Consider the following 26,890-nt stretch of genomic DNA (forward strand, 5'->3'; position numbering starts at 1 on the left):
TTCTCTACTTTTCCCTTCTTCTAAGTCTTACTAATCTGTGTAAATTCAGAAACAGCCCTCTATAGCTAGTACTTTTCAAACAAGGGGAACCTATATATAAAATTTAAGATTTAGCCATAATGGCTATCTGTCGACCATGTTGTTTTTGGATTGGTCCCATTATGCAAAACTAGGCACTGAGGGGAACCTACATATGAAATTTGAGAAAGATCCCTTCAGTACTTTCTGAGAAATAGCGATAACAAACTTCAATTGTCAAAATCCAAGATGGCTGCCTGTCGGCCATGTTGTTTTCCGATTGGTCTCAAAATGCAATATGCATAACTAGGCACCAAGGGTAACCTACATATGCAATTTGAGAAAGATCCCTTCAGTACTTTCTGAGGATTAACGATAACAAGAATTGTTTACGGACGGACGGACGACGGACCACGGACGCAGGGCGATTTGAATAGCCCACCATCTGATGATGGTGGGCTAAAAATGGAGTCTTAACTAATGAATAATCAAATTTGGTTTATCCCATTCAATCTTGGATCAGGTTTCAATAAATACACTGGCCTGCTTCTCGCTCATGTCATGGAAACGGACCCCATTATATGTAGACCAATACAACAATGATGGGTGTTGATGGGTGTCACTGCAAACTTCTCAAACTGAGGCTAGATATAGTGAATAACCAAACAAAATATAACTACTCAAATTCACTGCCTTGACCTGTGTTGATAGAGGGACAACCAAACCGACAGTGACCGATACAAATACTGGCTTTTGTTTGTACTTTGGTTTAATGCCTTGTGAACAGCCATTTGTTATTTTGAGGCCAAGTCTCCTATATAACACTTGAAGCTTACTGAACAACATACCAGAGGCTTTTGCATGCCATCCAGAGCAATAAGGGTAACGTGTCTTGCCCAAGGACACAACCATTTTCATTTACATTTGAAAAGTAAGAAAAATGATAATGTACTGTAGTCACTTTGAGGATGCATCCTTTCATTGTTATGGTATATGTTATCTAGATGATTCGAGCACAAAAAATTCACCAACAAGAAGAGTGTTACAGTGCTAAGCCACTGTGACATACTCTGGTGGTCAATGATGCTTGTTACTGACCAACCTAGTTTCTAAGTAATAAATAATACTATACTGACTATATGAACAAACATACTGGGTGTTGGTAAAGCAATAGATGTCCACTACCAGCCCAGCTAAAAAGTAAGTGTGACCATGACACTAAAAATCCTGAAGCTGAAGCTTGCCGGAGATTAATAGAATCTTTCACCCCTTTTGGGGTGAGATAGGGGGATCTCAACCCTCGGAGGGAGATAGTTAAATTCCCAAACACGAGGCTTGCCGAGGGTTGAGATCCCCCTATCTCGTCCCAAAAAGGGGTGAATGATTATTTTTCTCTTGCCCTGTTTTCCAATCGTAGTGTGAACCAAATCCAAACATATGTAAACAACAACACGTGGACGGCGGATGGCTGTTGGGATAAGGCTGCAGCAGACGCTTTACACCTTACGATGTTGATTTCATACAAAATATAGTTCCAATAAGCTTGTCAAAAAGAACACCAAACACTCGGTTAACTTTGATAATTAATACTTATTTCAATTTCTTTTGTGAATAATGTTGATATTTAGCATTCAAACGTTCCGGGTCAGGTCATAGTGAAGTCACCCTGTGGAGAACAAGAGCACATTCAAAGAGCATGTGTAGCTTGTCTTTTCCCTAGGGTGAGATAAGAAAATCTCAACCTGGTAAAGCTGCGGACATCCCTGTCCAGGGCGAGAGAAATAATGGTCCTTAATCATTGTGTGAAGTTTGATCAAAATCCCTCCATGAATGAAGCTGCTGGAGCACTGACGAAACGTTGGTGTTATGTACGTACATACAAGACAGACAGACAGACAGACAGGAAACCTATAGTTCCCCGGTTTCACCAGTAGAGGACTAATAATCAGGCAATCGTCATCATTTCATCATCATACTTGCCCTTTATCCACATAGCACGGCCTTGGTAAGTTTACAACACACAAAAAAGTGTTTGGTGTTTTTTAACATCATATCTACATACAAAGATGACACACTGCATGAAAAAATATATGACCTGTACATGTATATATCTTTTTGTATATTTTATTTATATACTGTATTAATTAGCCCCTTTTAATTCAAAACAATGAAATCATGGCGTTAATGGAAATCAGCATAGATCAGTCTTAAAATGTGTGTACAAATATATATTTAATATGTACAGTTTGTATAAGCGGTTTGGATTTCTAATGATAGGTCACATTGGGTGCATTATTATAAGCAAATGTAATTTGGGGACAAACAGCAAATCCAAATATAAAAATAAACCAGAAATTGTATATCTCATAAACCTTCTGAAGCATTTTTTGTTGTCGTCTCTTCATGTTGAGATGAACTATTTTAATAACTATTATTTGGTGTCTTTCAAACATTTTTGAATAGAATCAAAACATTGAAAAAAGTTTGGATAAATTTCAATTAAATGTGCCAATTTTTAATTCTATGAAGATGATATGGAACATGTCCCGCTGTACAGATGTCACCCCTGTGTTTGACATCACACAAAATATCCTCATCACAAAAATATACTGTATTACAGTGTGATCATGATCATTTTTTCATTTCATTGACATTTCTTGTTCGTTCAGAATTTTTACAGAAATATTTAATCAGTAAAATTAATGTAATATTTCACATAAAATTCAACATGGATATACAAAACATTTCAAGTACACATTCATACCGCAGGCAAGTTAACACTCCTTGTAGAGATACAGGGATATAATCCAAATAACCCTTGTGTCAGCCAGATTATAACATCATTTAATACCTACACTTGATCATCAGTTCCTACTGGATTTAATACAAACACAACTATGAAAAAAAATCTCATTTTCAGCGGAAAAATAAAGAGCACTTTAAATAAATCTTTCAAACCTTGAGGTACAACACATACAAATGTACTATCTACTTCTGAGCCGACTCTAGCATGGTCATACAAACAGCATGTTAGTAACACAAACAGCAAATTCTAGCAAACAATCACACAAAATGAATGATAGTCCTTGATCACAAAATATCCAAGTAAGGTACAAACACTTGCATACATGTATACATAGTAATTCTGGGATCACAATTACTGACCAGTAATTTCATATCAAATTGTACATGGTTGTTCAGGTTATTGCATACAACCAAAATACACTCGCACAATTTATGATCGGACAAGAGTTGTTCGTTTATGAAATAAGGATGGATGTGATGACTTCCTGTTGATTTCAGACGATCCATGACAAAGACTTTCAAGGCCTGTATTAACAGCTGCAGGTCCATCAAGATCTATGCTTGAAATATTATGTTTAAAAATGGATCAACTGGTTGTTCAGCATATGAATGAACAGACCCTATCGTGTCAGACTGTGTAAGCAAACACAGTGTGACACTGAATGTAATCTCATCCGGACCATCATAGTAACATACCTTTATCTGGCAATAAGGCCATGTCTGGTGAAAAGCTCGCCTCCCTTTATGATGAATCAAAGTTTATGTTGGCCCCTGGCCTTGGGCTTATCACAGGAATAATGTTGTAATGTTTTATGATTGAAACAGCAATATATTTACAAATAAAGAACAAATATAGACTAAAGACTCTCCAAAAAAATAATCAAAACAATTCACCTTGTATCTAGTGATGTAATGGGGAACTTTTTTTATCCTGTAGAAAAATATTACTTCACGAAGTTAAAAATTCTTGCGATGACCCTCTATGAATTTTTTTTCTTTGTACTATTTATGACTTGTAATGTCATTTATTGAATTTGGAAGTAAAATTTTAGAACTCTTTCGCATACTTTACCTTTTTAGTATCATTGTTTGGTACCATCTATAAAGGAGACAATCATGCTTTAAAATATGTGGTGGTAAAGCTAGCCAAGAATTTAAAGTTAACTGTTTCTATGAACTGTAAGGACTCACAGGGGCTTGACATGTTCCTATGACCCTGAATGAAAAAGTGAACCCATGGTCTGACCTTAGATCACTAAAATTAACCCCAGGGTCTGACTCCTAGATCAATAGGACCCTGGGGTAAACTTTTCATTATTGGGCAAAAGAACGTGTCAAGCCCCTGTGCAAGCACTTGTATGCTGGGATGAAAGCTGTTTTCATTATAAAAAAGATATATCACAACAAACTCAACACAATTAACATTAGCACATTTACAGCATATAATACTTAACACTGACATAACATTGATTATAGTTAATTAGTACATAAAGTGAATAAACTAAACCAAACTAAACAGATGGTGGGTGGTGTTAGACCTTGTACATGTGTCCAGTATAACAAGTCACAGCACCATCTCCAGTTTTATCCCTTTGTACCTGAAAGCACGTGTACATTCTTATAAAAAAAATCAAAATAATAAGATTTTTTCCCAATAGTTTGCCTGAGATGGCTTCTCTCAGTTTTGTTTATCTTGATCTCCCAGGAAAGCAAAACCATGTAATCTTATTTTTTTCAGTGTTTTTTTTCCATTAACAGATTATTACAATGTACATCACATACAAATCTACATGAATACTTGTGCAAAGGTTATTTATAAAGAAAATTTAACTACATTTTGTATATGAAGTAATGAACTATGAAAAATGGTTGACTTGATTCTCATCAAAAAGACACAGAACATAAAATCAGCATTAACTTAGGTAATGGGTTCTTGTTCATTAAAATCCACTCTGAAATGATATGGTGCCTTTTTCCTTAAAAAAATGCATCAAATATAAAATGACATCAGTTAACTGACATAGCTTCCTGTTTGTATCATTAGTAATGTTTTCTAACACGATCCGGTAATATGCTATCCTGTGCAGATTTCAAAAATGAAAGAAGTCCATATTTCTTTCCCTTTGCCTTGAAGTAGTTTGATACCACGTCTGCGGAGTCCTGACTTTGGGGTCTTGCTTCTGACATTGTAGGCAAGACATTTTCATTGGCCGACAGGGACACGAAAAACGCAAATGGCACCAGCCACAGACACAGTGTGAAGTATGACAGCACCTGTTAACGAACAATAAAAATATGGTATATTCTGGGACTATTTATAGCTGCCATCCTTCATCTTCTTTTGTAAAATTGGAACCTTCACTAAAACAGCTTAATGATTAAGCATTGAGCTGCTGTTGTGAGGTTGGTATATCTAGCCAGTATAAATATCATTTAGAAATGACAAATCATAAGAAGCATACTTACCAGTACACTTAAGCTTGAAGTAGAATTCAGAACCAGCAGAAAGCTGCCTTATATTTTTTTTCAACATTTATATGTAAATGTCAGAAAAAGACAATTACTGGTAATAAAATATTGTCATGTCATTAATCATCATGTTGAGTGCACACATCTGGATGCAGTTATCTAAGTTCAGACACAAGAAATAGACATGTATTTCAATGGGTGAACCAGCTTTTGGTTGTAAACTATAATCAAACACAGATGGTTTTATAAAGAGTATTAAAACAGTAGCTGTATGTAAAATCTTGTTTCCACCATACTGTTAAGATGACTGGATCTAAACTTGTTGTCACTCCTCTGTGGTGTTCAAAGGACACACTTGCATCAGCTTATTTTTATTAGCGATTAGTCAGGTCATTCTCCCAGACACCAATCAAATTGCTTGTAATGTGCCCTGGATATTGCCATGCCATATTTCAGTGGTGCCAAGAATGAAAGTGAAAGTAGCCCCCTGGAGTATTGAGGATGAATTAGATATTGATGGTTTATATAGGTCTGACCAATATAACTGACATAAGAGGCTAGAGACCGAGATATACTTACGTCAGTGAATGGGTACCAAATCGACGAGAAGTATTGGAAGGCAAGGTAGTGATTGATAACAACGAAAACTGAAATGAAAAATACATGAAAACAATAACTGAATGTACTCTATACAGGTAACTTATAATTTCTATTGATTACTAGTCTATGTAAAACAAAAACTATTTGTGACCCTGAACATAATAAATTTTAACACATACAGATCATAAGTTAAAACCACAGTTAACTCTACATATGTATTTACATCAATCTAGATTCTTTTTTTTCTCCCTCTCGAAAATTAAAAAAACCATCCAACTTAATTAAACCTGTATACCTACAAAATCAGTGATTTAATTTGTTAACATTTTCAGAAATTTCTCAAACATGATTTATACTTTCCTCTCAACATTGTAAAGTTACACATTAAAGAGGCTATAGCAGTGATATATTTCAAATTAGATCAAATTGATGACAAGGTAACAAAAGGTCTGACAAATTAACTGTTATACTTACCTACAGAGCCAACAAAAGCAGGGGAACTGATGACAAAGTGATGGAAGGTCTGACAAATTAACTGTTATACTTACCTACAGAGCCAACAAAAGCAGGGGAACTGATGACAAAGTATGGGAAGGTCTTTAACACCAAGAAAAATGCCACATTTCCCAAAAGTCCTGATACAACCATCATCAGCGGGAAGTCTTCTAACAGTAACAAGCCTACATAGACTGCCGACGTTCCCTACAAAACATTCAGTATATATAAGGTGTAATAAACAGAGGATATCAAATAGTATCTTCAGTAATACCAAATATATTTCATGAGTGGGACTAATATTTTGATATTTTGATATTTTTCATGAGTGCCTAGCACGATTGATATAGCATGATTGAACAAGAGGCCCAGAGGGCCTGTATCGCTCACCTGGTTTCATGAGATATGAAACAAGAATGATGCTTAAGTATATTTGTTGCTGGTATTGCTATGTCAATATATATCATAAGCATTTTATATGGGTACATGTACATTTGTTTTATTTTAATACTAAAAATGACAAAAAGTGCATTAATCCATGAAATGAAATTGAATTTTGGCGCGACCCTATAGGGACGCTACCACACAAATGTGAGTGATATCCATTGCTTAGTTTCAGAGAAGAACTTGTTTAGACCAATTGACCCCTTTTGACCCTGCCCTCTACCCCCTGGGGGGTCAGCTCCTTCCTTTATGCAATTTTGAATCCCTGCCCCAATATGATGCTACCAGTGTAATCATTGCTAAGTTTCATAGAATAAGTTGTTTAAATATCAATTTAGCCAAATTGACCCCTTTTGGCCACACCTCCAGCCCCCTGGCGGCCAGGGTCAACCCCAACATTTTTACAATTTTGAATCCCCACCCCATAACCATGCTACCATACAAATGTGAGTAATATCCATTGCTTAGTTTCAGAGAAGAAGTTGTTTAAACAAATTGACCAATTTTGGCCCCAGCCCCTCAGATCCCTGGGGGGGTCAGCCCCACCATTTGTAAAATTTTGAATCCCCACCCCATAGGGATGCTACCAGTAAAATATGAGCGATATCAGAGAAGTATTTTATATCAATTCTGCAAACTGACCCCTTTTGGCCCCGCCCCTCAGGCCCCAGGGGGGTTGGCCCCGTCATTTGTACAATTTCAAATTCCTACCCCAAGGTGATCAGGGCAGCTTTAAAGTTCATGGTCGAGTTAGCAGTGCTTTGATTAATTTGTCAAATAAGAAAAAGTGATATTTTCATTGGTGAAAATATAAGAAAAAGGTGATACATGTAGTCTGTTCAGGATACAAATTTCTATATTTCATGGAGTTTGTATCGACCCATGAACAGCTAGGGTCATATTGAGGCGGGGTACCCTTGCAGTAAATGTAGTGGGCAGCTATCTGATCACTGAACAACCTATGGGAGGTCTGTCGCAAGCCGTCCAGAGCAATTAGGGTTAAGTGTCTTACCCATGGACACAACCAAGACAGCACAGACCTGCCCATTTCTCAGCTTCCTTACAAACACAATCTGATACGAGTAGGAAGCATCGAGCAACACACCTTGGATTTTCACCTGAGGTTACGTGGTCAGTATTCTACCCTACGACCCAATTATGCAGCACCGGGTACCTGTACAAATGATCTACATTGTATCGCAGGCGTCTGCTTCTGTTAAGTATTTATAGAAAAAATATTAGCCCCTATATCCTTATATCCTACTTTATCAACAAGGTGTTACACTTGAAAAGTCGGAAGTGGCATAAAATGCACACAAACATCAATAACATACCATGAATTAGAATCTTTAAATATCAATGCATGCTATTCTTTTGTCGTGTGAAAATGATTTAAAGGCGAGAAAATACCAGGTAGATCAAAAGCAGTCGTGACAGTCGATGATGCACTGACTGTGGAACGAAAGTAGGCTATGCGTTTTAAAGCAGTTTTGCATGGGGCAAACTGATTGGTCGACAGCTCTGTAAATAATACTAACTATAATTGTCGACCAATCAATATCCTACTTCTATTCCACAGTCGATGCATCGTCTGATCTTCCAGTGTTACTCCTTGTTGATATAGTAGAAGTAGGTTTTTTCTCTCTATAACTAACCAGAAGCAGATTCCTATGATTGTATGTATACCTAGTATTTGAGTATTATTTACTCCCCTGGGACATTTGTTAAATAATTAGGAGAACACTCTATCTTTGAAGTAAGACTCCTCTTGTCCATACACCAGTGTCTTTTGGTTGATATACCAGTCTTAATCATTTTGACTGATAACAGAGGCTAGTTACGGGGTACCAGGTCATGCTGCTTTTATTTAAGCATTGAACTAGCTGCTTTCAGTTGGCAGTTATGGGCTGATAATGTCAACTGGACAATGGCAAATTTAAAATGAAGTGCTATTATCAGCCCATTACTGCCAACTGAAAGCAGTTCAATGCTTATATTTACGATTTAAAAAAAATCACTTTTATTAATGGAATTCAACTTTCCCCACCATTCCCTGTTAACAGCTCTACCGTGTTGTTCCACATAAAAATAGTGTGTAAGATAATAGAAAACCAGGTAAGAATAATAAAAGTAATACATATATACAAGAGGATAATACATATTACATTTGTTATATTTAATTTTCTACACCAAAGGTTTATTTTCCATTATTTATTTTGCCAAGGCCGCAGATGTGTTATATTCATACGCCAGTTGGCAGTTATGAGCTGGTAACGCCCACCTACAGTTGGCAGGGTCATACAGTGGCAATGTCATACAGTGGTAAATATATCATTATCTTCCACAGAAAAATGCATTTCACTTTATAATACTTACAAATATCATATACTTGATGATCTTAGCTGTAAGCACTGTGTATTCTTCAACCAGCTCGGCAAGATAGTAAAGACCAGCAGCTATGAAAAAAAAAGAAAAGAAATAATGAAGATTTCCATATTCAAATAAATTTTTTGTGTTTTTAAAAAGATGTTTCCAAATGAAACTTAACATTTGATACATTTGATATATATATTTGTTAAACACTTTTTCATGTACATGTGATGGCAAGGTATATCCCAAAACCTTATCAAAGGACTACATGTATATGTATTGGTAAAATGTTATATTCAGATTTTCTTTTTATGATTTGTATTGATTGAAGACAGACGATTACAAAACTATAATAATAGAAAATGTCTTTTCAACTGTAACAGAGGCTTATAATGATAAATTGTGTTGTGTTCTATTGCATGTTTTATTTTCTTAATATTCTACCACAAAACGTCCATTCATAGTCTTTGTTTTAATGTTATACGATTCAGATTGTTGTTGTCCCATCATGATTGGTGATGGACAGTTACATTAATTATAATATGATTAATTTATATTTTACCAAGTATTGAAGATATTATTACATTCATGAATTGCATCATTTTTAACAGATTTCTACACAAGATTACACAAATCTATATATACATGACGTAATGTTTGTGTCCAAAACTGATCATGACCCCATCGAAAAAACAGTGACTCTACATGAACAGTGTATATGTATCTGATGGTGTTAAGGCCATGTATCATCCTTACTTCATCTAGCTAAAAGTTTCTGGATATTTTTTGGTTCGGACACTAACCAACTTTTAGCAACCGAACCCTATCACATATAGTGATATACTGCGCAAGTTCCACCCTGATTTCAGGGCGGAAAGATTAAAGCAATAATATCAGTATTTATAAGTGTAAACTTGATGACAGTGATGTGTACTTACAGTTTAGGTATTATATATCCTGTTTAAACAGTACAATCACTAATTCACACCAAATTCATAATGCTTTAACACAAAACACTATGCTACATCATTGCACCGCTTCAAGTGACCTATTTCGAACATGGCAGCATTAGTTGTAAAAAAATACAGAATGTGTGTATCAAACGGAAAAAATATAAAGAACAAACAAAGCTTTTCGTTTGTTTTTGTTTTATATTTCATTTTTGTATTTACTGGACCACCATTTTCAATCTGAGTTGTTACCTAAATGAAGTCAGGAAATGTAAATAATCGTGATTGTGTGTCTTTTAGTGTTATTTAATGACTTTAATTATAACAGTGAGTGACTATTAGTTTTTTTGTGCAGGGTATACATAAAAGGTAAAAACAGGTGTATTTCTTATTGTGTGATGCGTGCTACAAGTGCTGTATCTAAGGTTATGTATGCCTTGGAGTCCTCTATAGTGTTGTGTATTGTAATGTACTATATATAGGAAGGAGATTCCATTATTATTGCGTGTGGAAAATAGCAGCGATGTGTTTGTGTGCGTGAGGATGTGCATGTCTTGTTCGGGGGTCTGAGGGAGTGAGTATATATGCTTTTTTTTCTGGAGCAAAGGTTTGTTGTACAATTTTGTAAACAACAAAAGGATGACATTGAAAATCTACTCAAATGTAGTCGACCAAATATTATAATGTAATCATTATTTTAAATGTTGTCAATAAAGTTTGATATAAATATGCAGTGCAGATAATTTGCCTCAAGTAGCTTAAGCACTGTTTTACTCCCTGATCACGTCATAATGTCATTGCTATATTCTGTGTTTAAAATTCGGATAACGAGAGTCGAGCGTGTGCAACGCCATTATGTTCTTACCAATCGACAAGGTTATGACGATAATCTGCAATAGCAGGGCTATCCAACTGATGATGTACATGAACCACATTTTGACCGATAATCAGGTCACCTTAAACCTGCATCTCCAGCTGAACGTTCACGTTGGCAGTAACTTTTTACCGGAAGTTTAACATTTATTTCTAACTTACGGATACGTACGCGGACCGGATAACATGCGCGACTTCGCTTTTAAAAATATATTTGCATTACCAATCGGGATAACGATATCAAAACAGGGCAAAACAGTCGAATATATAATAAAATTAAAAATAGTGAGAATTAAAGGCCCTAAACACTGTCAATATATTCACGTACAATAGACAATACATGGACTGGCACCCTAAATCTCTGTTAATAAAAATATCTGCATGTACAGTATGATAAATGCCAATGTGTGCAAAGTTCGAGTGGTTTCCTGTTTCAACTAATTTTCTTTTGGTTTTCTGGGATAAACATATATCCATATAACGGCCAACCAAAAGGAAATTCAAAATAAATTGTGATCGGACACATGCATAGACTTGGTCTGAAAAAAAATTCTCGAAATGAATACTGTATTTGCTCACTGAATCTGATAATATCATATGTGCTATGGTGGAAAACGATTATCATGATTTAACGTACACGTACCAAGAGTACTGCATCTTGCTTTAACTAATGCCATATATACTCATACACAACGCCCCAAGGCTGTTTCTGAAAGTTTTTTGGACCCGATATTGTCCTATTCCTGATTGTAATGATACATTTCCCAATTCACCAGTTTTCTTTCCAAAGTGAGACCCATCCAATTCAATGAAAAATGACCTTTATAGTTACTGTGCCAAATCTCAAGTAACAAGGTAATAAAGGACAACAATTATTGAAGAGAGTATTAAACGTTTCATGCATCAGGGCATTTAGATATGAAATAAAATTGGACATGATAATAATGAATAAATGAAAAAAGACATAAAAAAAAAAAAAAAAAACAATAAAAACAAAACAAAAACGACATCTTCGTCATCACGAGAAGAGCTTAAAAAAAACTCTCGAGAGCAAGAAATGGGCTGACAACGTTAACAATCCATGACACTCGCCCACACTCTGGCCTTCCTGTCCCACAGTACAACAAACACTCACAAATCTTTCCAGGTTAGAGTTAGGGTTAGAGTTTGTGAATAGAAGGGGTGACAGGTCCTTATGGACTTGATAATTGGATCACCGATCAAACATGTGATGTCGATATGTGATATTTGTCTGTCCAATATAATTATACATATCGGTTGTTTTCAATACGTCATATGCTATATGATATAAATATTTTTTTGCTGTTTTTTCTGAATCGTCATTTTTTTCTTTTCAATCAATTTTTGATAGCACTATTTTTAAGTTTCATGCTGGAATGGAAGAAAACCCGATTGCAAACTTATCATGAATACGTCCATTATTTCGTGCAAAAAAAAAGAGAAAAAAACCCTGTCAAAGTTAAATGGACAAAAATGATCGTAAACGGTCTAAGTTACAGCAACACTGGGTTTAGAGAAGAGAATCGCAATTGTCACACAATTGTAGTTCTAAATTGAATAATAATAATAATAACAACAATAAAATACTATATATTATGTAGTATACTCATGTGATTGTCAAAACTCGGTTCATCGTCAGAAACCCACGGCCTCCAACCTTGTCGTTTGAGTTTGAAGGTTTACAGACTTGGTAGTCATTTTGAGGTCGTGACTAACACGAGTTCTAAAAAAATTATCCTATCATCATGTAAGTTGTTAAACTTTCGAAATAAAATTGTATTGAATTGAATTAAAAAAAAAAAATAAAAAAAAGATATCGTCGATGAAATAAAAGACGACTACCTTTCCGAGACACGAGGTGTTATTCTACTTTTATCCGTCCATATATTCTCCTCTCGTTTGATCGATTTAAAGTAAGAGTAACGACTTCGTTAACATTTTACAATTCTTTACTTGTATCCTATGTGTAACGATCGTCACTAATTATGCTCTAAACACACGAACAGACGTCTATCACAGCTTATTGACTTAGATAAATGTGGAATTTTACGTCAAAACACTGACAACGAAGCATTTGGAATTGATCTGAACTATAAATAGCTTCAACGGCAAACCCCGAAATCCTCAAATAAATCTAATTGTGATGTTGGTACCTTGTATGTATTGATTTATAATTAACAATGACTTTATTAATGAGTTAGGGTATTATGTAATCAAATCGTCACACTCATTACACGAACATCCTAAACACGGGCTGGAAGACAAACATTTCAACGAGTTAATGATTAACGATTTAACACCGCCAACAAGACTGTTTTTAAACATCGACCGTCTGTCTTTTGTCATCCAGGCTCTGGATTTATTATTAGGAAATCGTACTTTTCGACTTAACATAATCTTAGTTAGCACTTTCCCTATATTCTGTTATGGGAGCTTTTAAGCTTAGGGATATTGATGAAACTGGGACCTGGAGGTATTTTTTAACGATGGTGAGTAATATTTTGTAGGATTCAGGTATTATCAATCGATTAGGATCCCATATCATATATTTAAAAAGAAAAAAAGTTAAACCGAGTGGACATTTATCATATTTAGAGAATATCATTAGTTGTTTTTAATATTAGCAAACAGACCTTGCCATAAATGTTATACATGGATATAAAGGCCAAAATTGTTATAAATGATGAACTCCTTTGTTCCTAGTAGACAAAGGACATCCAGTGGGTAGATTGCGAAACAGGTAATATTGAGGGCGCGAGAGTTCTTATATGTGGGAGGAAAGGATTGTGTCGTGAGAAAACCAACGTGATAGGGCAGGTATCACCATACCTATTCACGTCGGTCCCATCAGGGAATCGAACCCCAGCCGCCTAGGTGAAAGGAGAGTACGTGTGTTACCACTGTGCCACCCGACATTGTACCCGGTGACATAAGATGACATGGCTTTTGGAATCCGGGACAAAAAAAATTCTGATGCCAAATGGTAAAGTGAAGAACGCCTTATATCACGAGACTTTGGCATACTTTCTTTTTTCTCCTTTGAAAATGAGCTCAATCGATTTTCGTAGTGTTCCGAGAACTAGAATTTCATCCCGTGGTACGATAATGTCTGAGAGTTACTCCCCTTGATACAGAGATATAACTTGTTGACTACCACTTCGGGAATCTACACTGCATACACAATATGATTACATGAATGGATTAAGTAACAAAACAGAAAGGTATTAACACAATTGAACAGGGCATGAACAATGTATTAGCCTGTGTCATAGAGCTGTTCTAAGTACCCAGCGTTTTGGAGGGGACTCGAGACAAAAAATGTTAAAATCTCCCTAAAAGGAGGTCTATTAAACCCGAGATAAATTGGGAGATTAAGTCAGGGATGTATTTCCTATACCAACTATACCAATGTACATGTGTATGAGCACGTGTCCTATCCAGGATAATATGTGGACATATCACAAACCGAGAAACGGCATGTAATGGTAGGTGTCACCAGCCACTAGGCCTACAAGGAGTTAGACAGGGGACAAAGAATGAAAGAGTACGGCACCAGAAAGGAGATATCGGATTGGAACAGACAGGGGACAAAGAGTGAAAGAGTATTGCACCAGAAAGGAGATATTGGAATGGTATAGACAGGGGACAAAGAGTGAAAGAGTACGGAACTAGGAGATATCGGAATGGTATAGACAGGGGACAAAGAATGAAAGAGTACGGAACCAGAAAGGAGATATCGGAATGGTGTCGACAGGGGACAAAGAGTGAAAGAGTACGGCACAAGAAAGGAGATATCGGGATGGTATAGACAGGGGACAAAGAGTGAAAGAGTACGGCACAAGAAAGGAGATATCGGGATGGTATAGACAGGGGAAAAAGAATGAAAGAGTACGGAACCAGAAAGGAGATCTCGGAATGGTGTCGACAGGGGACAAAGAGTGAAAGAGTACGGCACAAGAAAGGAGATATCGGGATGGTATAGACAGGGGACAAAGAGTGAAAGAGTACGGCACAAGAAAGGAGATATCGGAATGGTGTCGACAGGAGACAAAGAATGAAAGAGTACGGCACTAGAAAGGAGATATCGGAATGGTATAGACAGGGGACAAAGAATGAAAGAGTACGGCACCAGAAAGGAGATATCGGAATGGTATAGACAGGGGACAAAGAGTGAAAGAGTACGGCACCAGAAAGGAGATATCGGGATGGTATAGACAGGGGACAAAGAATGAAAGAGTACGGCACCAGAAAGGAGATATCGGAATGGTATAGACAGGGGGACAAAGAATGAAAGAGTACGGCACCAGAAAGGAGATATCGGGATGGTATAGACAGGGGACAAAGAATGAAAGAGTACGGCACCAGAAAGGAGATATCGGAATGGTATAGACAGGAGACAAAGAATGAAAGAGTACGGCACCAGAAAGGAGATATCGGGAATGGTATAGACAGGGGACAAAGAATGAAAGAGTACGGCACCAGAAAGGAGATATCGGAATGGTATAGACAGGAGACAAAGAATGAAAGAGTACGGCACCAGAAAGGAGATATCGGAATGGTATAGACAGGGGACAAAGAGTGAAAGAGTAAAGCACAGAAAGGAGATATCGGAATGGTATAGACAGGGGACAAAGAATGAAAGAGTACGGCACCAGAAAGGAGATATCGGAATGGTATAGACAGGGGACAAAGAATGAAAGAGTACGGAACAGAAAGGAGATATCGGAATGGTATAGACAGGGGACAAAGAATGAAAGAGTAAAGCACAGAAAGGAGATATCGGAATGGTATAGACAGGAGACAAAGAATGAAAGAGTACGGCACCAGAAAGGAGATATCGGAATGGTATAGACAGGGGGACAAAGAATGAAAGAGTACGGCACCAGAAAGGAGATATCGGAATGGTGTCGACAAGGGACAAAGAATGAAAGAGTACGACACAAGAAAGGAGATATCGGAATGGTGTCGACAAGGGACAAAGAATGAAAGAGTACGGAACCAGAAAGGAGATATCGGAATGGTATAGACAGGGGACAAAGAGTGAAAGAGTACGGAACCAGAAAGGAGATATCGGAATGGTGTCGACAGGGGACAAAGAATGAAAGAGTACGGCACCAGAAAGGAGATATCGGAATGGTGTCGACAGGGGACAAAGAATGAAAGAGTACGGAACCAGAAAGGAGATATCGGAATGGTATAGACAGGGGACAAAGAATGAAAGAGTACGGCACCAGAAAGGAGATATCGGAATGGTATAGACAGGGGACAAAGAATGAAAGAGTACGGCACCAGAAAATAGATATCGGAATTCACCAGGGAAATCGAAAAGGTACCTTTATTATTCTTTTGAAAATCAGTTTTTTTGGTGCGAATTAAAAAGTTTGAAGTTTAAAATAAATTAACAAGTCGTTCATTGTGATATTGTTTCTTCATAATTTATTTGATATTAAAATGTCTTTTTTTTTCTTCTCTTTTTCCAGGGCGAAATTGTAAGCGCCTGTGTAAGAATCTGGAACGGCGTATTTTTTTAGAAGCGTCATTCTATTCAATAAATCTCGAGGAAAAAAATCAGTGCTTCACTAATAAGGGACTATAATGATGTTTTTCGTTCCGAAAAAGCGCGACATTCTTACATACATAACCAAATCTCGGCTGTAACATCTCGACATATTCATGGATCTTAATTGGTCAGTGAACTGTCGTGTGATTTTTCTTTCCGATCTATCGGTATCTATATAGGTCCTTTTTTAACTTTAAGTCTAAATTTGCCATCGCGTGTTGATGCCGAAGTTATATTATAATTATGCATTTCCGGCTTCATTATCGCATTGCGTTAGACAATAACATCGCGTGCACAGATTTATAAATAGGACCGGGTCTCGAGGAGCTTATGGGCGCGCTTCAATGGGAAACACTCGGACAAAGCAACTATATATCGGTTATATATCAAAAATGAGGTATGACGAAGTCAGAAGGCGTCCGTAAAGGAATAATAACTCTAAAGTAGTTTGGAGAGATACCATGTGTCTACAATATATCACATGAAGATGCAAAGATTGCAAACGGCTTTAACGACCAGAAACAAAACATGTTCACACTGTAGACACTACGTACGCCTACATTGTTCTTGTTGTAGGGAAATATTAACTCCACCGGATATTGGTACCACGGAAGCGGAAACCCTTGTATCGGTTCATTGGTTATATTTCTAGGCACTATTTAATTGTGGAATATGGCATGGGACTCCTCATGTAATTAAACTGAAAGTTAAAGACATGGATATAATGTATATGTTATAACACCTAACAAAACACTAACAAAACACTGGCTGGTACCGATGAAATCTCAACTTTGGTGAAGATAAATTATATTTTAATCGTTATCTGAGAGATTATTTGTTATTAAAAAAATCAGAAATGGAAAAAGTCAAAATGCTCTTACCCTGCTAGCATAGAAGTACATATATTTTACAAATTGCAATCATCGTTTACAGATTACTCCACTGTACGGCGATTTGCCAAGTTGCCGTACAGTACTATGACATTGTATATTTCTTACTATTTACAACGATTTTGCAGTTACGATGGATGCATGTGTGATACATAGATGCTGTAGGTACTACAGATTTTGGATAAGTGAATTATCAATGTTGACACACTGAAGTTATTACTTGCGAATGTTTGCCGATACCAGGCAACATGTTTAGCATATTCTAAAATAGGTCTAATGAACACAATGTATAATTTAGATAGAATTTCTTTTTTAACAGTAAATTTCAACTTTCGTAAAACAGACAAATGCTTAGAGACTGATCTGACAATGTTAGATATATGTGTTTCCCACTTTCCATTTTCGTTTAAAGTTACCCCTAAGTGTTTATGTGTAGCACTCTTTGTCAGTGTTGTATTATTGAACGGCTAAATCATGGTTCATATAATTTTCAATATCTGCGTTGTTATTGGAAGAATATGCCAGCGAAGTGTCATCAGCAAACATTCTTGACATTGAAAATAAATTTTCACAAATATCATTGATATATAACAGAAACAAAAACGGACCTAATTCAGAACCTTGTGGTACACCAGACTTTATGTATCCTATATAAGAAATGTCGAAAAATACCATACAGGTTTGTTTTTTGTTTTCTAAAGATAAACAAATGTTATGATATATTTCTAGCAATTGTGTAACAGTTGAATGCCCTGAAATAAAACCGGACTGATATTTGTATAAAAGATTGTTATCGATGACAATATTATATAAATCTTTGTAGATTACTCGCTCAAACACCTTACTAACAGTACTAAGAAGAGAAATGGGTCTGTAATTAGAGGATAAGAAACGTTCACATTTTTTGAATAAAGGTGCAACTATAGCAGTTTTCCACCGACTTGGAAACTTGCATTGACTCAGAGATCAATTAAAAAGTAGCTAGAAATACCCGCAGCTTATACCGCTGCTCTTAAAAAGAAGATTTAAATGGCGGAGTAATGGTCGGCCCGATACCTTGACACGATCACAGTGACGAGTCGTCTATTTAGGGGATAGTACGTTGTTTTGAGTGGTTATACTGGCGATTAGAACATGAAATTTGGTTTGAACTCGAGACCGCGTGCGACAAAACAGTAATTGATGTAGCCCTAACACAATGGTTGGTGTACGTGTAATTTAAGGATGCGACACTGGAAACTGTTTTCATCATATTGCTGAGCGTATTTTTTAATTTAATCCTTAATGTTGGGGAGTTATTAATTTCGCTAAGAGGCAACTTGACGCCATATTGTTTCGATTAGAAACGGGGCGTGGCTTAATCGCGATGGGCGGGGTTTAACACGATTGATCATGGTTCTATCGCAGATTAGAACATGGTCCGTATCCAATCAAAACACGCGTTGCAAACGAATCGTGTTAGAATAGAAGATAAGAATATCCGGATCGCAATGTATTTACATACATGGATGCGAATTGTTCACATATTATAAAAATTCATCACAGTACAACTACGACTTATTAAAGTATATTGTCTTATCTTAGTAATTTGCGGTCATACACTGTATGTATAGAAAATAGATCATATGGTTTTAATCTTAAGCTTCTGTCTGATCCCATTCGTATCAAATATGTTAAAACACCATCAACAGTGACCAACCACACCAGATCTCCGCTTCCGTAGTACCGATATCCGGTGGCGTGAACACACGGTGGTACAGGAGCGGGCAACAACAAACATGTCGAATCTCATGTCGTAAGAGGCGACGGATAATGTGGGACCCCTTGCAGGATCGGGGAAGTTTCCCTGGTATCTTAAGGAGTCACTGGGGAATCTAAGAGTATGTATGCTCTACTCCAAAGCTTGATGATATTAGGAGGCGATTAAAAATTCACACAGAACCTGTTGAGACTATTCAGTCTATTGTCTATTGCCTATTGGATACTTCAAACATCTAAAATGTGTACGTGCTTTGCACCTGCCCTTAATTAACAAACTGTTCACATGACACGAAAAATAATGGTGACATGTAAGATGCTATTTCATTTGAAAATTTATCTATCATCCTAGGGTCGGAGCCTACATTGATAAGTACATGTACGTACGAATGAATATATAATTAGCCCCAGTTGTCTCGATAAATATGTCAATTGACCATATTCAATGATGATACTGATTGCACACACGCACGCGCGCGGACAGCTTACATAAAAAGCCTTATAATAAGCGTAATCATTTCTATTTCCCAATTGCTATTTTTTCCATTTCTCGATAGTAACATCCCTGCTTCCCCTACGCACATACTTTAAATCTCCCGATTGATGCAATATTGTTCAAATTAACATGATTTCAATCACCGATTTGGATTTTTCATGGAAAGATCAACAACAGAAAGTTTTGAGAGTAGTAGGAGGGTGAAAACCACGGGCACGTTGTATGGTCGATATCATGACCTCATTTTGAAATATTTCCGTGTGAGATATAAAGTCAGACGTGTCCGATGATTGTTGTTGGTGACATGTAAGATGCTATTTCATTTAAATGTATCTATCATCCTAGGGTCGGAGCCTACATTGTGAGAACGAGCCGCCCGTCTCCCCTTTTGTACCAGCACTCTACAGCCGTTAGATAATGCCGATGGGTACGTGTGACGGACACCGACATTTGGCCCAGTGAATGTCACTGATTAGAATTGATATGTTTTGCACAACATCAAATGGTTAACATCTCAACGCCAATGTAATGAGGGTATTGACATTTTCGTCAAAGTGTTAAGGCCATGCGAGTATTGTCAAAACAGGTGGCATCTTGCATCTTAAAACATTACGGGATACAATTCATTCTAATAGTTCGATAATCGTCATTTAAGTAGATGAAAAGAATGTCTTTTAAAATGTGAAGTGAAATTTATTTGAGTGGAAATATTTTAACATGCATATTTGTCCATAGGAAGCCAAACGTTCCGACTAAAACGTTTTACTCAAGCAAAAAGATAAGTACGTACGGTTTAATGAATATATAATTAGCCCCAGTTGTCTCGATCAATATGTCAATTGACCATATTTAATGATGATACTGATTGCACACACGTGCACGCACAGAGGCACATATGTACGCACCCACGCCCGCATATACGTACGTGCAATATGTACGTACGCACGCACGCACGCACGCACGAGTATATACATGCATATTGTAGATAGCCACTGAATGTCGTATTCCAGCTAAACAGGGCGTTGTATTATGAATAATAATGATAAAACGATTCTATAACCTCTGATTTCCGGAGTACAAATTTGAAACGGCGACATATCTATATATGTCACAAGATATAAGTATGTCGATTACCACGTATTGATAAGACGATAAATACCTAGCCTAGCGATACACTGATCACATTACCTTAATGAGACATATGGGTCACACCAAATCGATTGTGTAGCTCGTCTAAATGCTATACAGTGATGTACTAATTAAGCTTCTTCCTATCCTTTACAACCCTATATAATGGACAAACACACTTTTCTTTGCACATATTTTGCATATAATGGTAAGTAAATTAAGGTCACGTGACCACTAACTGGTGTTCCGAGCTGACGTTTCTCCTCGTTATCACTTAAGGAGACCAAATAATAAAGAATGAAGAGTTCCGCTCGTGACCGACCAACACTTATTCTCTTTAATATGCAATCTTTAAGATGTCCTCAAATACGACGGACATGTTTACGAGATTAGCTGTAATGATGTTAACACCAGAGTTGGTCAGCTCCTACTGACCGCCTGTCCTCTTAAAGGCCACAAAGTATTGGACAGGCAAAGAGAAGGGACACACCCAGTTACGGAAATCAGATTAGCGTCACTTATGCCTGTCTGTAACGATCAACTCTCCCCTCATTTGATCCACGGGATGTTTTGTTGCAGTCTTAACATTTAACGCTGATTTTTTTTTATGGTGGTTGGCAAAGGTCATATTCTGTTACAGCCAGGAAAAACGACACGGCCATAACAGGAGGGGAACACATTACAAGTAGTATGCAAATTAGACTCCTAGAACGGCGATTTTTTTTTTCGCTTGCTGCACTTCTACGTTTTTGAAGCGACAAAGCTCCATTTTAGATGTGTTCTCCGTATTACATCGATAAATGTCGCAAAAACTTTAAAACACAAAAGGAACAAAACTGGCTCCCAGCATCAAGCACGGGTTCCCATTCAGTTTACGTTAGCACTTTAACTACCATTCTCAATTCTAAACTTAATGAACGCCTCCGTTCTCTTGTCATGATACTAGTAACATTTTAATTCAAGAAAGGCTAATGAACGACGTAGATGTGAACTATACTGGATAGTGTTTAGTTAAACAGGCGACTAGAGAATATACACCGAGGATGGAATCGTGAAAATGAATTTTTGATCTACACCATCATTGTCGAGTTTGGTGACAAGCTTTTCCAACAAACTATTGACAAACTATTGGGAACAAGTTGTGCCCCATTGTCGGCTGACATGTTTTTGCTTTCATACGAAGCTGGATATATTGAAGAACTTCAATTTCAACTATAAATATATTGACGATGTGATACCTTTAAATAACAAACCATGTCGATCAGATGTTATATCTACACTGGCTGTAGAACTTGAAATCATGGGCACTTCAGACTCTTCACCTGTTTATCCTCATCTTTGCTTACGTCATATCAGCAGGAACAGCTTGCAACAAAGCCGTATAATAAGCGTAATCATTTAATTGATACTTTTTCCATTTCTAGATAGTAACAACCCTGCTTCCCCTACGCACACAGTTTAAATGTTCCGGTTGATGCAATATTGTTCAAATTAACACAATTTCCATCACCGATTTAGATTTTTCATGGAAAGATCAACAACAGAAAGTTTTGAGAGTAGTAGGAGGATGAAAACCACGGGAACCTTATATGGTCTACGTCATGACCTCATTTTGAAATATTTCCGTATGTGATATAAAGTCAGACACGTGTGAGATATAAAGTCCGACACGTGTCCGATGATTGTTGATATGCCCAGTGTTTCCTTTGCCACCACTGCAGTTCTGATTTTGAGAATGTGATTTTTATTTGACCGGATCCAGAAGATGCTATCCCTCCCGGAACACATGGTCTTCATTTACTGGTACTTTTACTGGTCCAGGGGTCCCATTGTTAATCAATATATTCACTGTTCTTATATTGCCATCGTTTAAGGGATTTGGAAACACATTAAGTTTTCCGATTCATTGTCGTAATTTTCTGTTGTTTTTGTGGCGAAGGGGGACTACATTAAATAATTTTAGTAAATTTCATGAGAACATTTTAATAACTTAGCATTGTGTGACAGCGAAGGATTACTAGGTCCGACACCAGTAACATGTCGCTACTAAAATGATGTGGGGATGATTTTGTCCATAAAACAAACAGGAGAAATAGCAGGAATCCAGGCCCAGACAACAATCAAGGTTCTGGTTAAGATGATTAAAACACCAATGACAGTTCCCAGTTGGCATAATCCAGATATTTTTGTTCTGAGTGGATAATCCATATATCTTATGCCCAATAGATAATCCAGACATCCTTAATCCCAGTACATGTAGATAATCCGGACACCTCCATTCCCAGTAGATAATCCAAACACCTCCATTCCCAGTAGATAATCAAGACACCTCCATTCCCAGTAGATAATCCAGACATTTTCGTCTACAGTTGTAAATCCAGACGTATTCGTTCCCAACAGTTAGCAGCCACACACATGGTAATATTCTCATATTCTCCCGCACCTGTTATATAGCAAGAAATCGGTCTCATCAAAACAGGATATCAAACTGAAACATAAAAAGAAAAGAAAAGAAAAAAAAACCCAACAAAAACAATCCAGTCTGCACATCGCTGGCTGAGGCGTTTGAAATTGTGCTTTTCCTATTATTTACATGTATTGGGATAAATTGAGTTAAAACACCGATCAAGGAGTAGGGGCAGTGACTGATCGACACAAGTTGACCAATTCGTCCTTACTAATTATAACTATGCTTAGATATGAACGCGTGACACCACTCATTCTAGGTTCGCCTCTCTTCACTATCCACCAGAGGGCGCCACTCTATTTGTACCGTGTTATCTCATCAATCGTGTGGGTCATTCTGTGTCTGACGAAGGCAGCCATTCCGACAGTTTTTGATACTAACAGGGCGCCCTCTGTGTTTCGTCACATCGTTAACTGCCAGCTGAGGTCCTCACGAGCCACACTGACGGTTCCATTTATGTGGGTATTGACCAATAACTTGTCATTTGTGTTTAAGCAGAGTTCAGGACAAACAAATTTACTAAGTCAGTAAAATAAAACCGTGAATCTGAGGCAATAACTAACTTATTTGTATTGACGTGGCCATTCGAGAAGATTAATGAAAAAGAACAGCGAACGGCTGGCGCAGATTTGATTTTCCGTCCACAATCTATACCGAAGGTCTCGGACGGTTAGTGTCCATAATAGGCAGAGGGAGAACCCCGGCACAAAAAAGTGTTATTGTAAGATTGTAGGGAATCGTCAGCTGACTGTACAGACCTGGGATGAATACAGAATAAAAAGGTTAAGAGGACAATGGACCTACGTTAAACCTTTATATAGCCAAACGTCCATTTGTTTCTTAGCACACAATAGGATAAAAAAAAAACCAAGAAATATCTTTAAAAAGATAAACGGCATAGTTTTAATGCTGGTGGTTATCATGTAAAACTGCTGGTGAAATGAATTAACGAACTAATGCGTTTCATAACGGATAACAAAATTATATCAGTTTGAATCATTTTTGGTGATAATAAGACTGCATTTGAATCAGGAATATAATTTTTAATGTGTCATTTGAAAAGATACATCCACTTATTGAGCTTGCATTCAATCTTAACATTGTTTCGTTTTTAACTGCATAGCTGCATTTTGTATTTACCGCTACATTGACCAATCAAATAATTCATCTTGACCAGTAACGCCACCTGTCGCGTCATATCAGGGGCCAAAAGAATATTATACGGCTATACGGAAAAAACCCAATAGTAAATTTAACTCAAAACCGATAAGACGGAGGTAAGACATGAACACACATTATAGATTGGTATGGAGTACACGGAGAAAATACCAGGTGTCACGGAAGGGTAAGCGTCTTCTGCTATATCGAAAACAACCAGTCATATAAATCTAGGCCAAATCTGGGTAAAGTCACAAAGATCAGAAGTAGGGTGGTTACAACGGAACCACTTAGTATAGCAACAAACATCAAACACGTTTGAGTTCATGCCGCAGAAGTTCATCCAACTTGTATCTCTCTAATCCCCTTGAGTTCATGCCGGAGACGTTCACCAACTTGTATCTCTCTTATCCTAGTGTTGTTAGTTTTTCCGTCAGTGATCGACATCTAACACGGAACTCATGAAAATGAATACAAGTATATCGAATGGACTTGGACATGTAAACACCATAGATAGAGGAGCAGAGAAATTAGCAATTACACTAACCATACAGCGTTGTTATCAGATCTTCATTCTGGTTACGTTGTCAGCAGAGATCGAGGTAAACAACTGATGTTGAGTCTGTAGTGTCTTTGGTTCCAAGTTCTACAGGGCATAGCCGATTATGATTTATGTTATTCAAAAATAAAACATCATCAACATACCTATAGGTGAAATTGAAGGATTTTGCACGGCCTGTCTCTCAGAAACCCAGCTTGCCAAAAATCTAGTCTAAATCACAATATGACATAAGAGTGGAGTGATGTTTGACGGTAGGCCGTATGCATGGCAAGAGGCGACTTAACTTGGACTATTTTGTCTCTCCTACCTCTTTCCGAATAACGTTTGTCTTCATGACGTCTCCTTTGGCATTTTCTCTGAGTTTTGAGCGTTCGTCCCAGTTGTGAACGACACTGGGTTTTGTTTCCGGGCCGCCTTGGCATACCAAAAAAAAATTAAAAGGGTACTTGATGCTCGCCGAGCGTTTACTGTTGTTACAGAAGGTACCTCTGGTGTATTATAATGGCCCGGGAGAGATGCCAGTGTGTCTCCCACATGAATTTTCAGTAAAATGGCACTCGAAACTTTGTCGATACGAAATAAATGTGTTGATAGAAAGTTAAGCGTTAACACCCAAAACACGATGGAGAGTATACAGGTATGGCCGCAAAGACAGGTGACACACTAGTATAGCAGATTAACTGTTGATATTTCCTCACTTTCAAATCTAAACTTTTCATTTTTACAATTGTAAAACAGGACATATCCATTCATATTTATACATCTTGTTAGCCGAGATGGAAGCCGATAACCGGTCTTACTGTGGTTTAGTTTTAAAAAGTCTTATAATTTGTCCTCCTGATTGAGACACTGTGCAATAGTTGAATGTTATAAAACATATTTTCTCTTTACATCATATCCTTGTAGAGATAATTCAATAAATACAATTAAAAGAGAGAAAGCCCACGTGTTCGGACAGGCGTCCCCATACGTTTCCACGTCCAATCGCGGAGCATCGAACCCCGGTCGCCTAGCTATATATCTAGTTGATAGGCGAGTGTTACCACTTTGCCACCTGGCCCTTCCCTAAACTCATCAATTTATCCCCGGATAAGCACAAAATGTGATTCAACGTGCCACAAACAACTAATTTGGTCTTATTGCCGGGAAAAAAGGCCGTCTGTTGTTGGTCTAGTTTGTCTGTCATCAGCCATTAAGCAATTTCGCCAGCCATTATTCGTCTGTACTAGACATAACTAATGGTAACGACAGATCTGGTCGGGGTTAATTGTTAGGTATACTGGTGCCTGGTAAGCACTTTTACCTATATATAATGATTAATTTGTAGTCATGTCTGATTGGGTGCGGAGGAAACTAGCTACATAGCAGTGTCAAAGCTATGGATAATTTAGAGATGTTACGTCTCCTACAACGGGTAATTATGATTGATGAAAAAACAACAATATGTTGTTGTATATCTTATAATATACCGTACGTTACATAAGTTACGCTATTATCAACCCCTAAAATTTATTGTTTAAATACATTTTTATCTTTTGATTTAAAGTAAATTTGGTATATTCCATTTGGTCTTAAAAGTGATCATTATTAAATACAGATATATTTTCCGAATTCATCGAGTCATTTATCATTTTACGGAAACTGGCCATTTTGCTATGCGTTGTTACACAGTTTATGATAAAAGGGGGAATTATAAGTGTATCGCGTGCCATTCCGTACAATTTATACATAAAAACAGCATACGTTGATTGTTAATGTGTCTTCCAAATCAAATATCATGTCTGCGTGTTTTTATCTGGAATTATTGAAAAAGAATCAAATAGACA

The 26,890-nt window shown here is 37.1% G+C and overlaps 1 protein-coding gene across 1 annotated transcript; it reads right to left on the bottom strand.

Annotated features, from left to right (window-relative positions):
• Nucleotides 1-1,588: 1,588 nt before the first annotated feature.
• On the bottom strand, nucleotides 1,589-11,154 carry LOC117339715 (protein TEX261-like). The gene is made up of 5 exons (XM_033901432.1): nucleotides 11,017-11,154; nucleotides 9,208-9,287; nucleotides 6,441-6,594; nucleotides 5,872-5,939; nucleotides 1,589-5,097 (listed from the first exon to the last, which is right to left on the bottom strand). Exons 1-5 carry the CDS (start codon nucleotides 11,084-11,086, stop codon nucleotides 4,864-4,866), a joined length of 606 nt encoding a protein of 201 aa, XP_033757323.1. The 5' UTR covers nucleotides 11,087-11,154; the 3' UTR covers nucleotides 1,589-4,863.
• Between the last annotated feature and the right edge of the window lie 15,736 nt (nucleotides 11,155-26,890).

Source organism: Pecten maximus, chromosome 12 (assembly GCF_902652985.1).
Source record: "Pecten maximus chromosome 12, xPecMax1.1, whole genome shotgun sequence".
NCBI classification, from domain to species: domain Eukaryota; kingdom Metazoa; phylum Mollusca; class Bivalvia; order Pectinida; family Pectinidae; genus Pecten; species Pecten maximus.

Excerpts from the sequence above, each read along its gene's own strand:
- LOC117339715 (XM_033901432.1), bottom strand. The coding sequence starts at position 11,086 with ATGTGGTTCATGTACATCATCAGTTGGATAGCCCTGCTATTGCAGATT. Across the intron at positions 6,595-9,207 it reads TCATCAAGTATATGATATTT|GGAACGTCGGCAGTCTATGT; the intron begins GTAAGTATTATA and ends AATGTTTTGTAG. Across the intron at positions 5,098-5,871 it reads TTTGGTACCCATTCACTGAC|GTGCTGTCATACTTCACACT; the intron begins GTAAGTATATCT and ends GTTCGTTAACAG.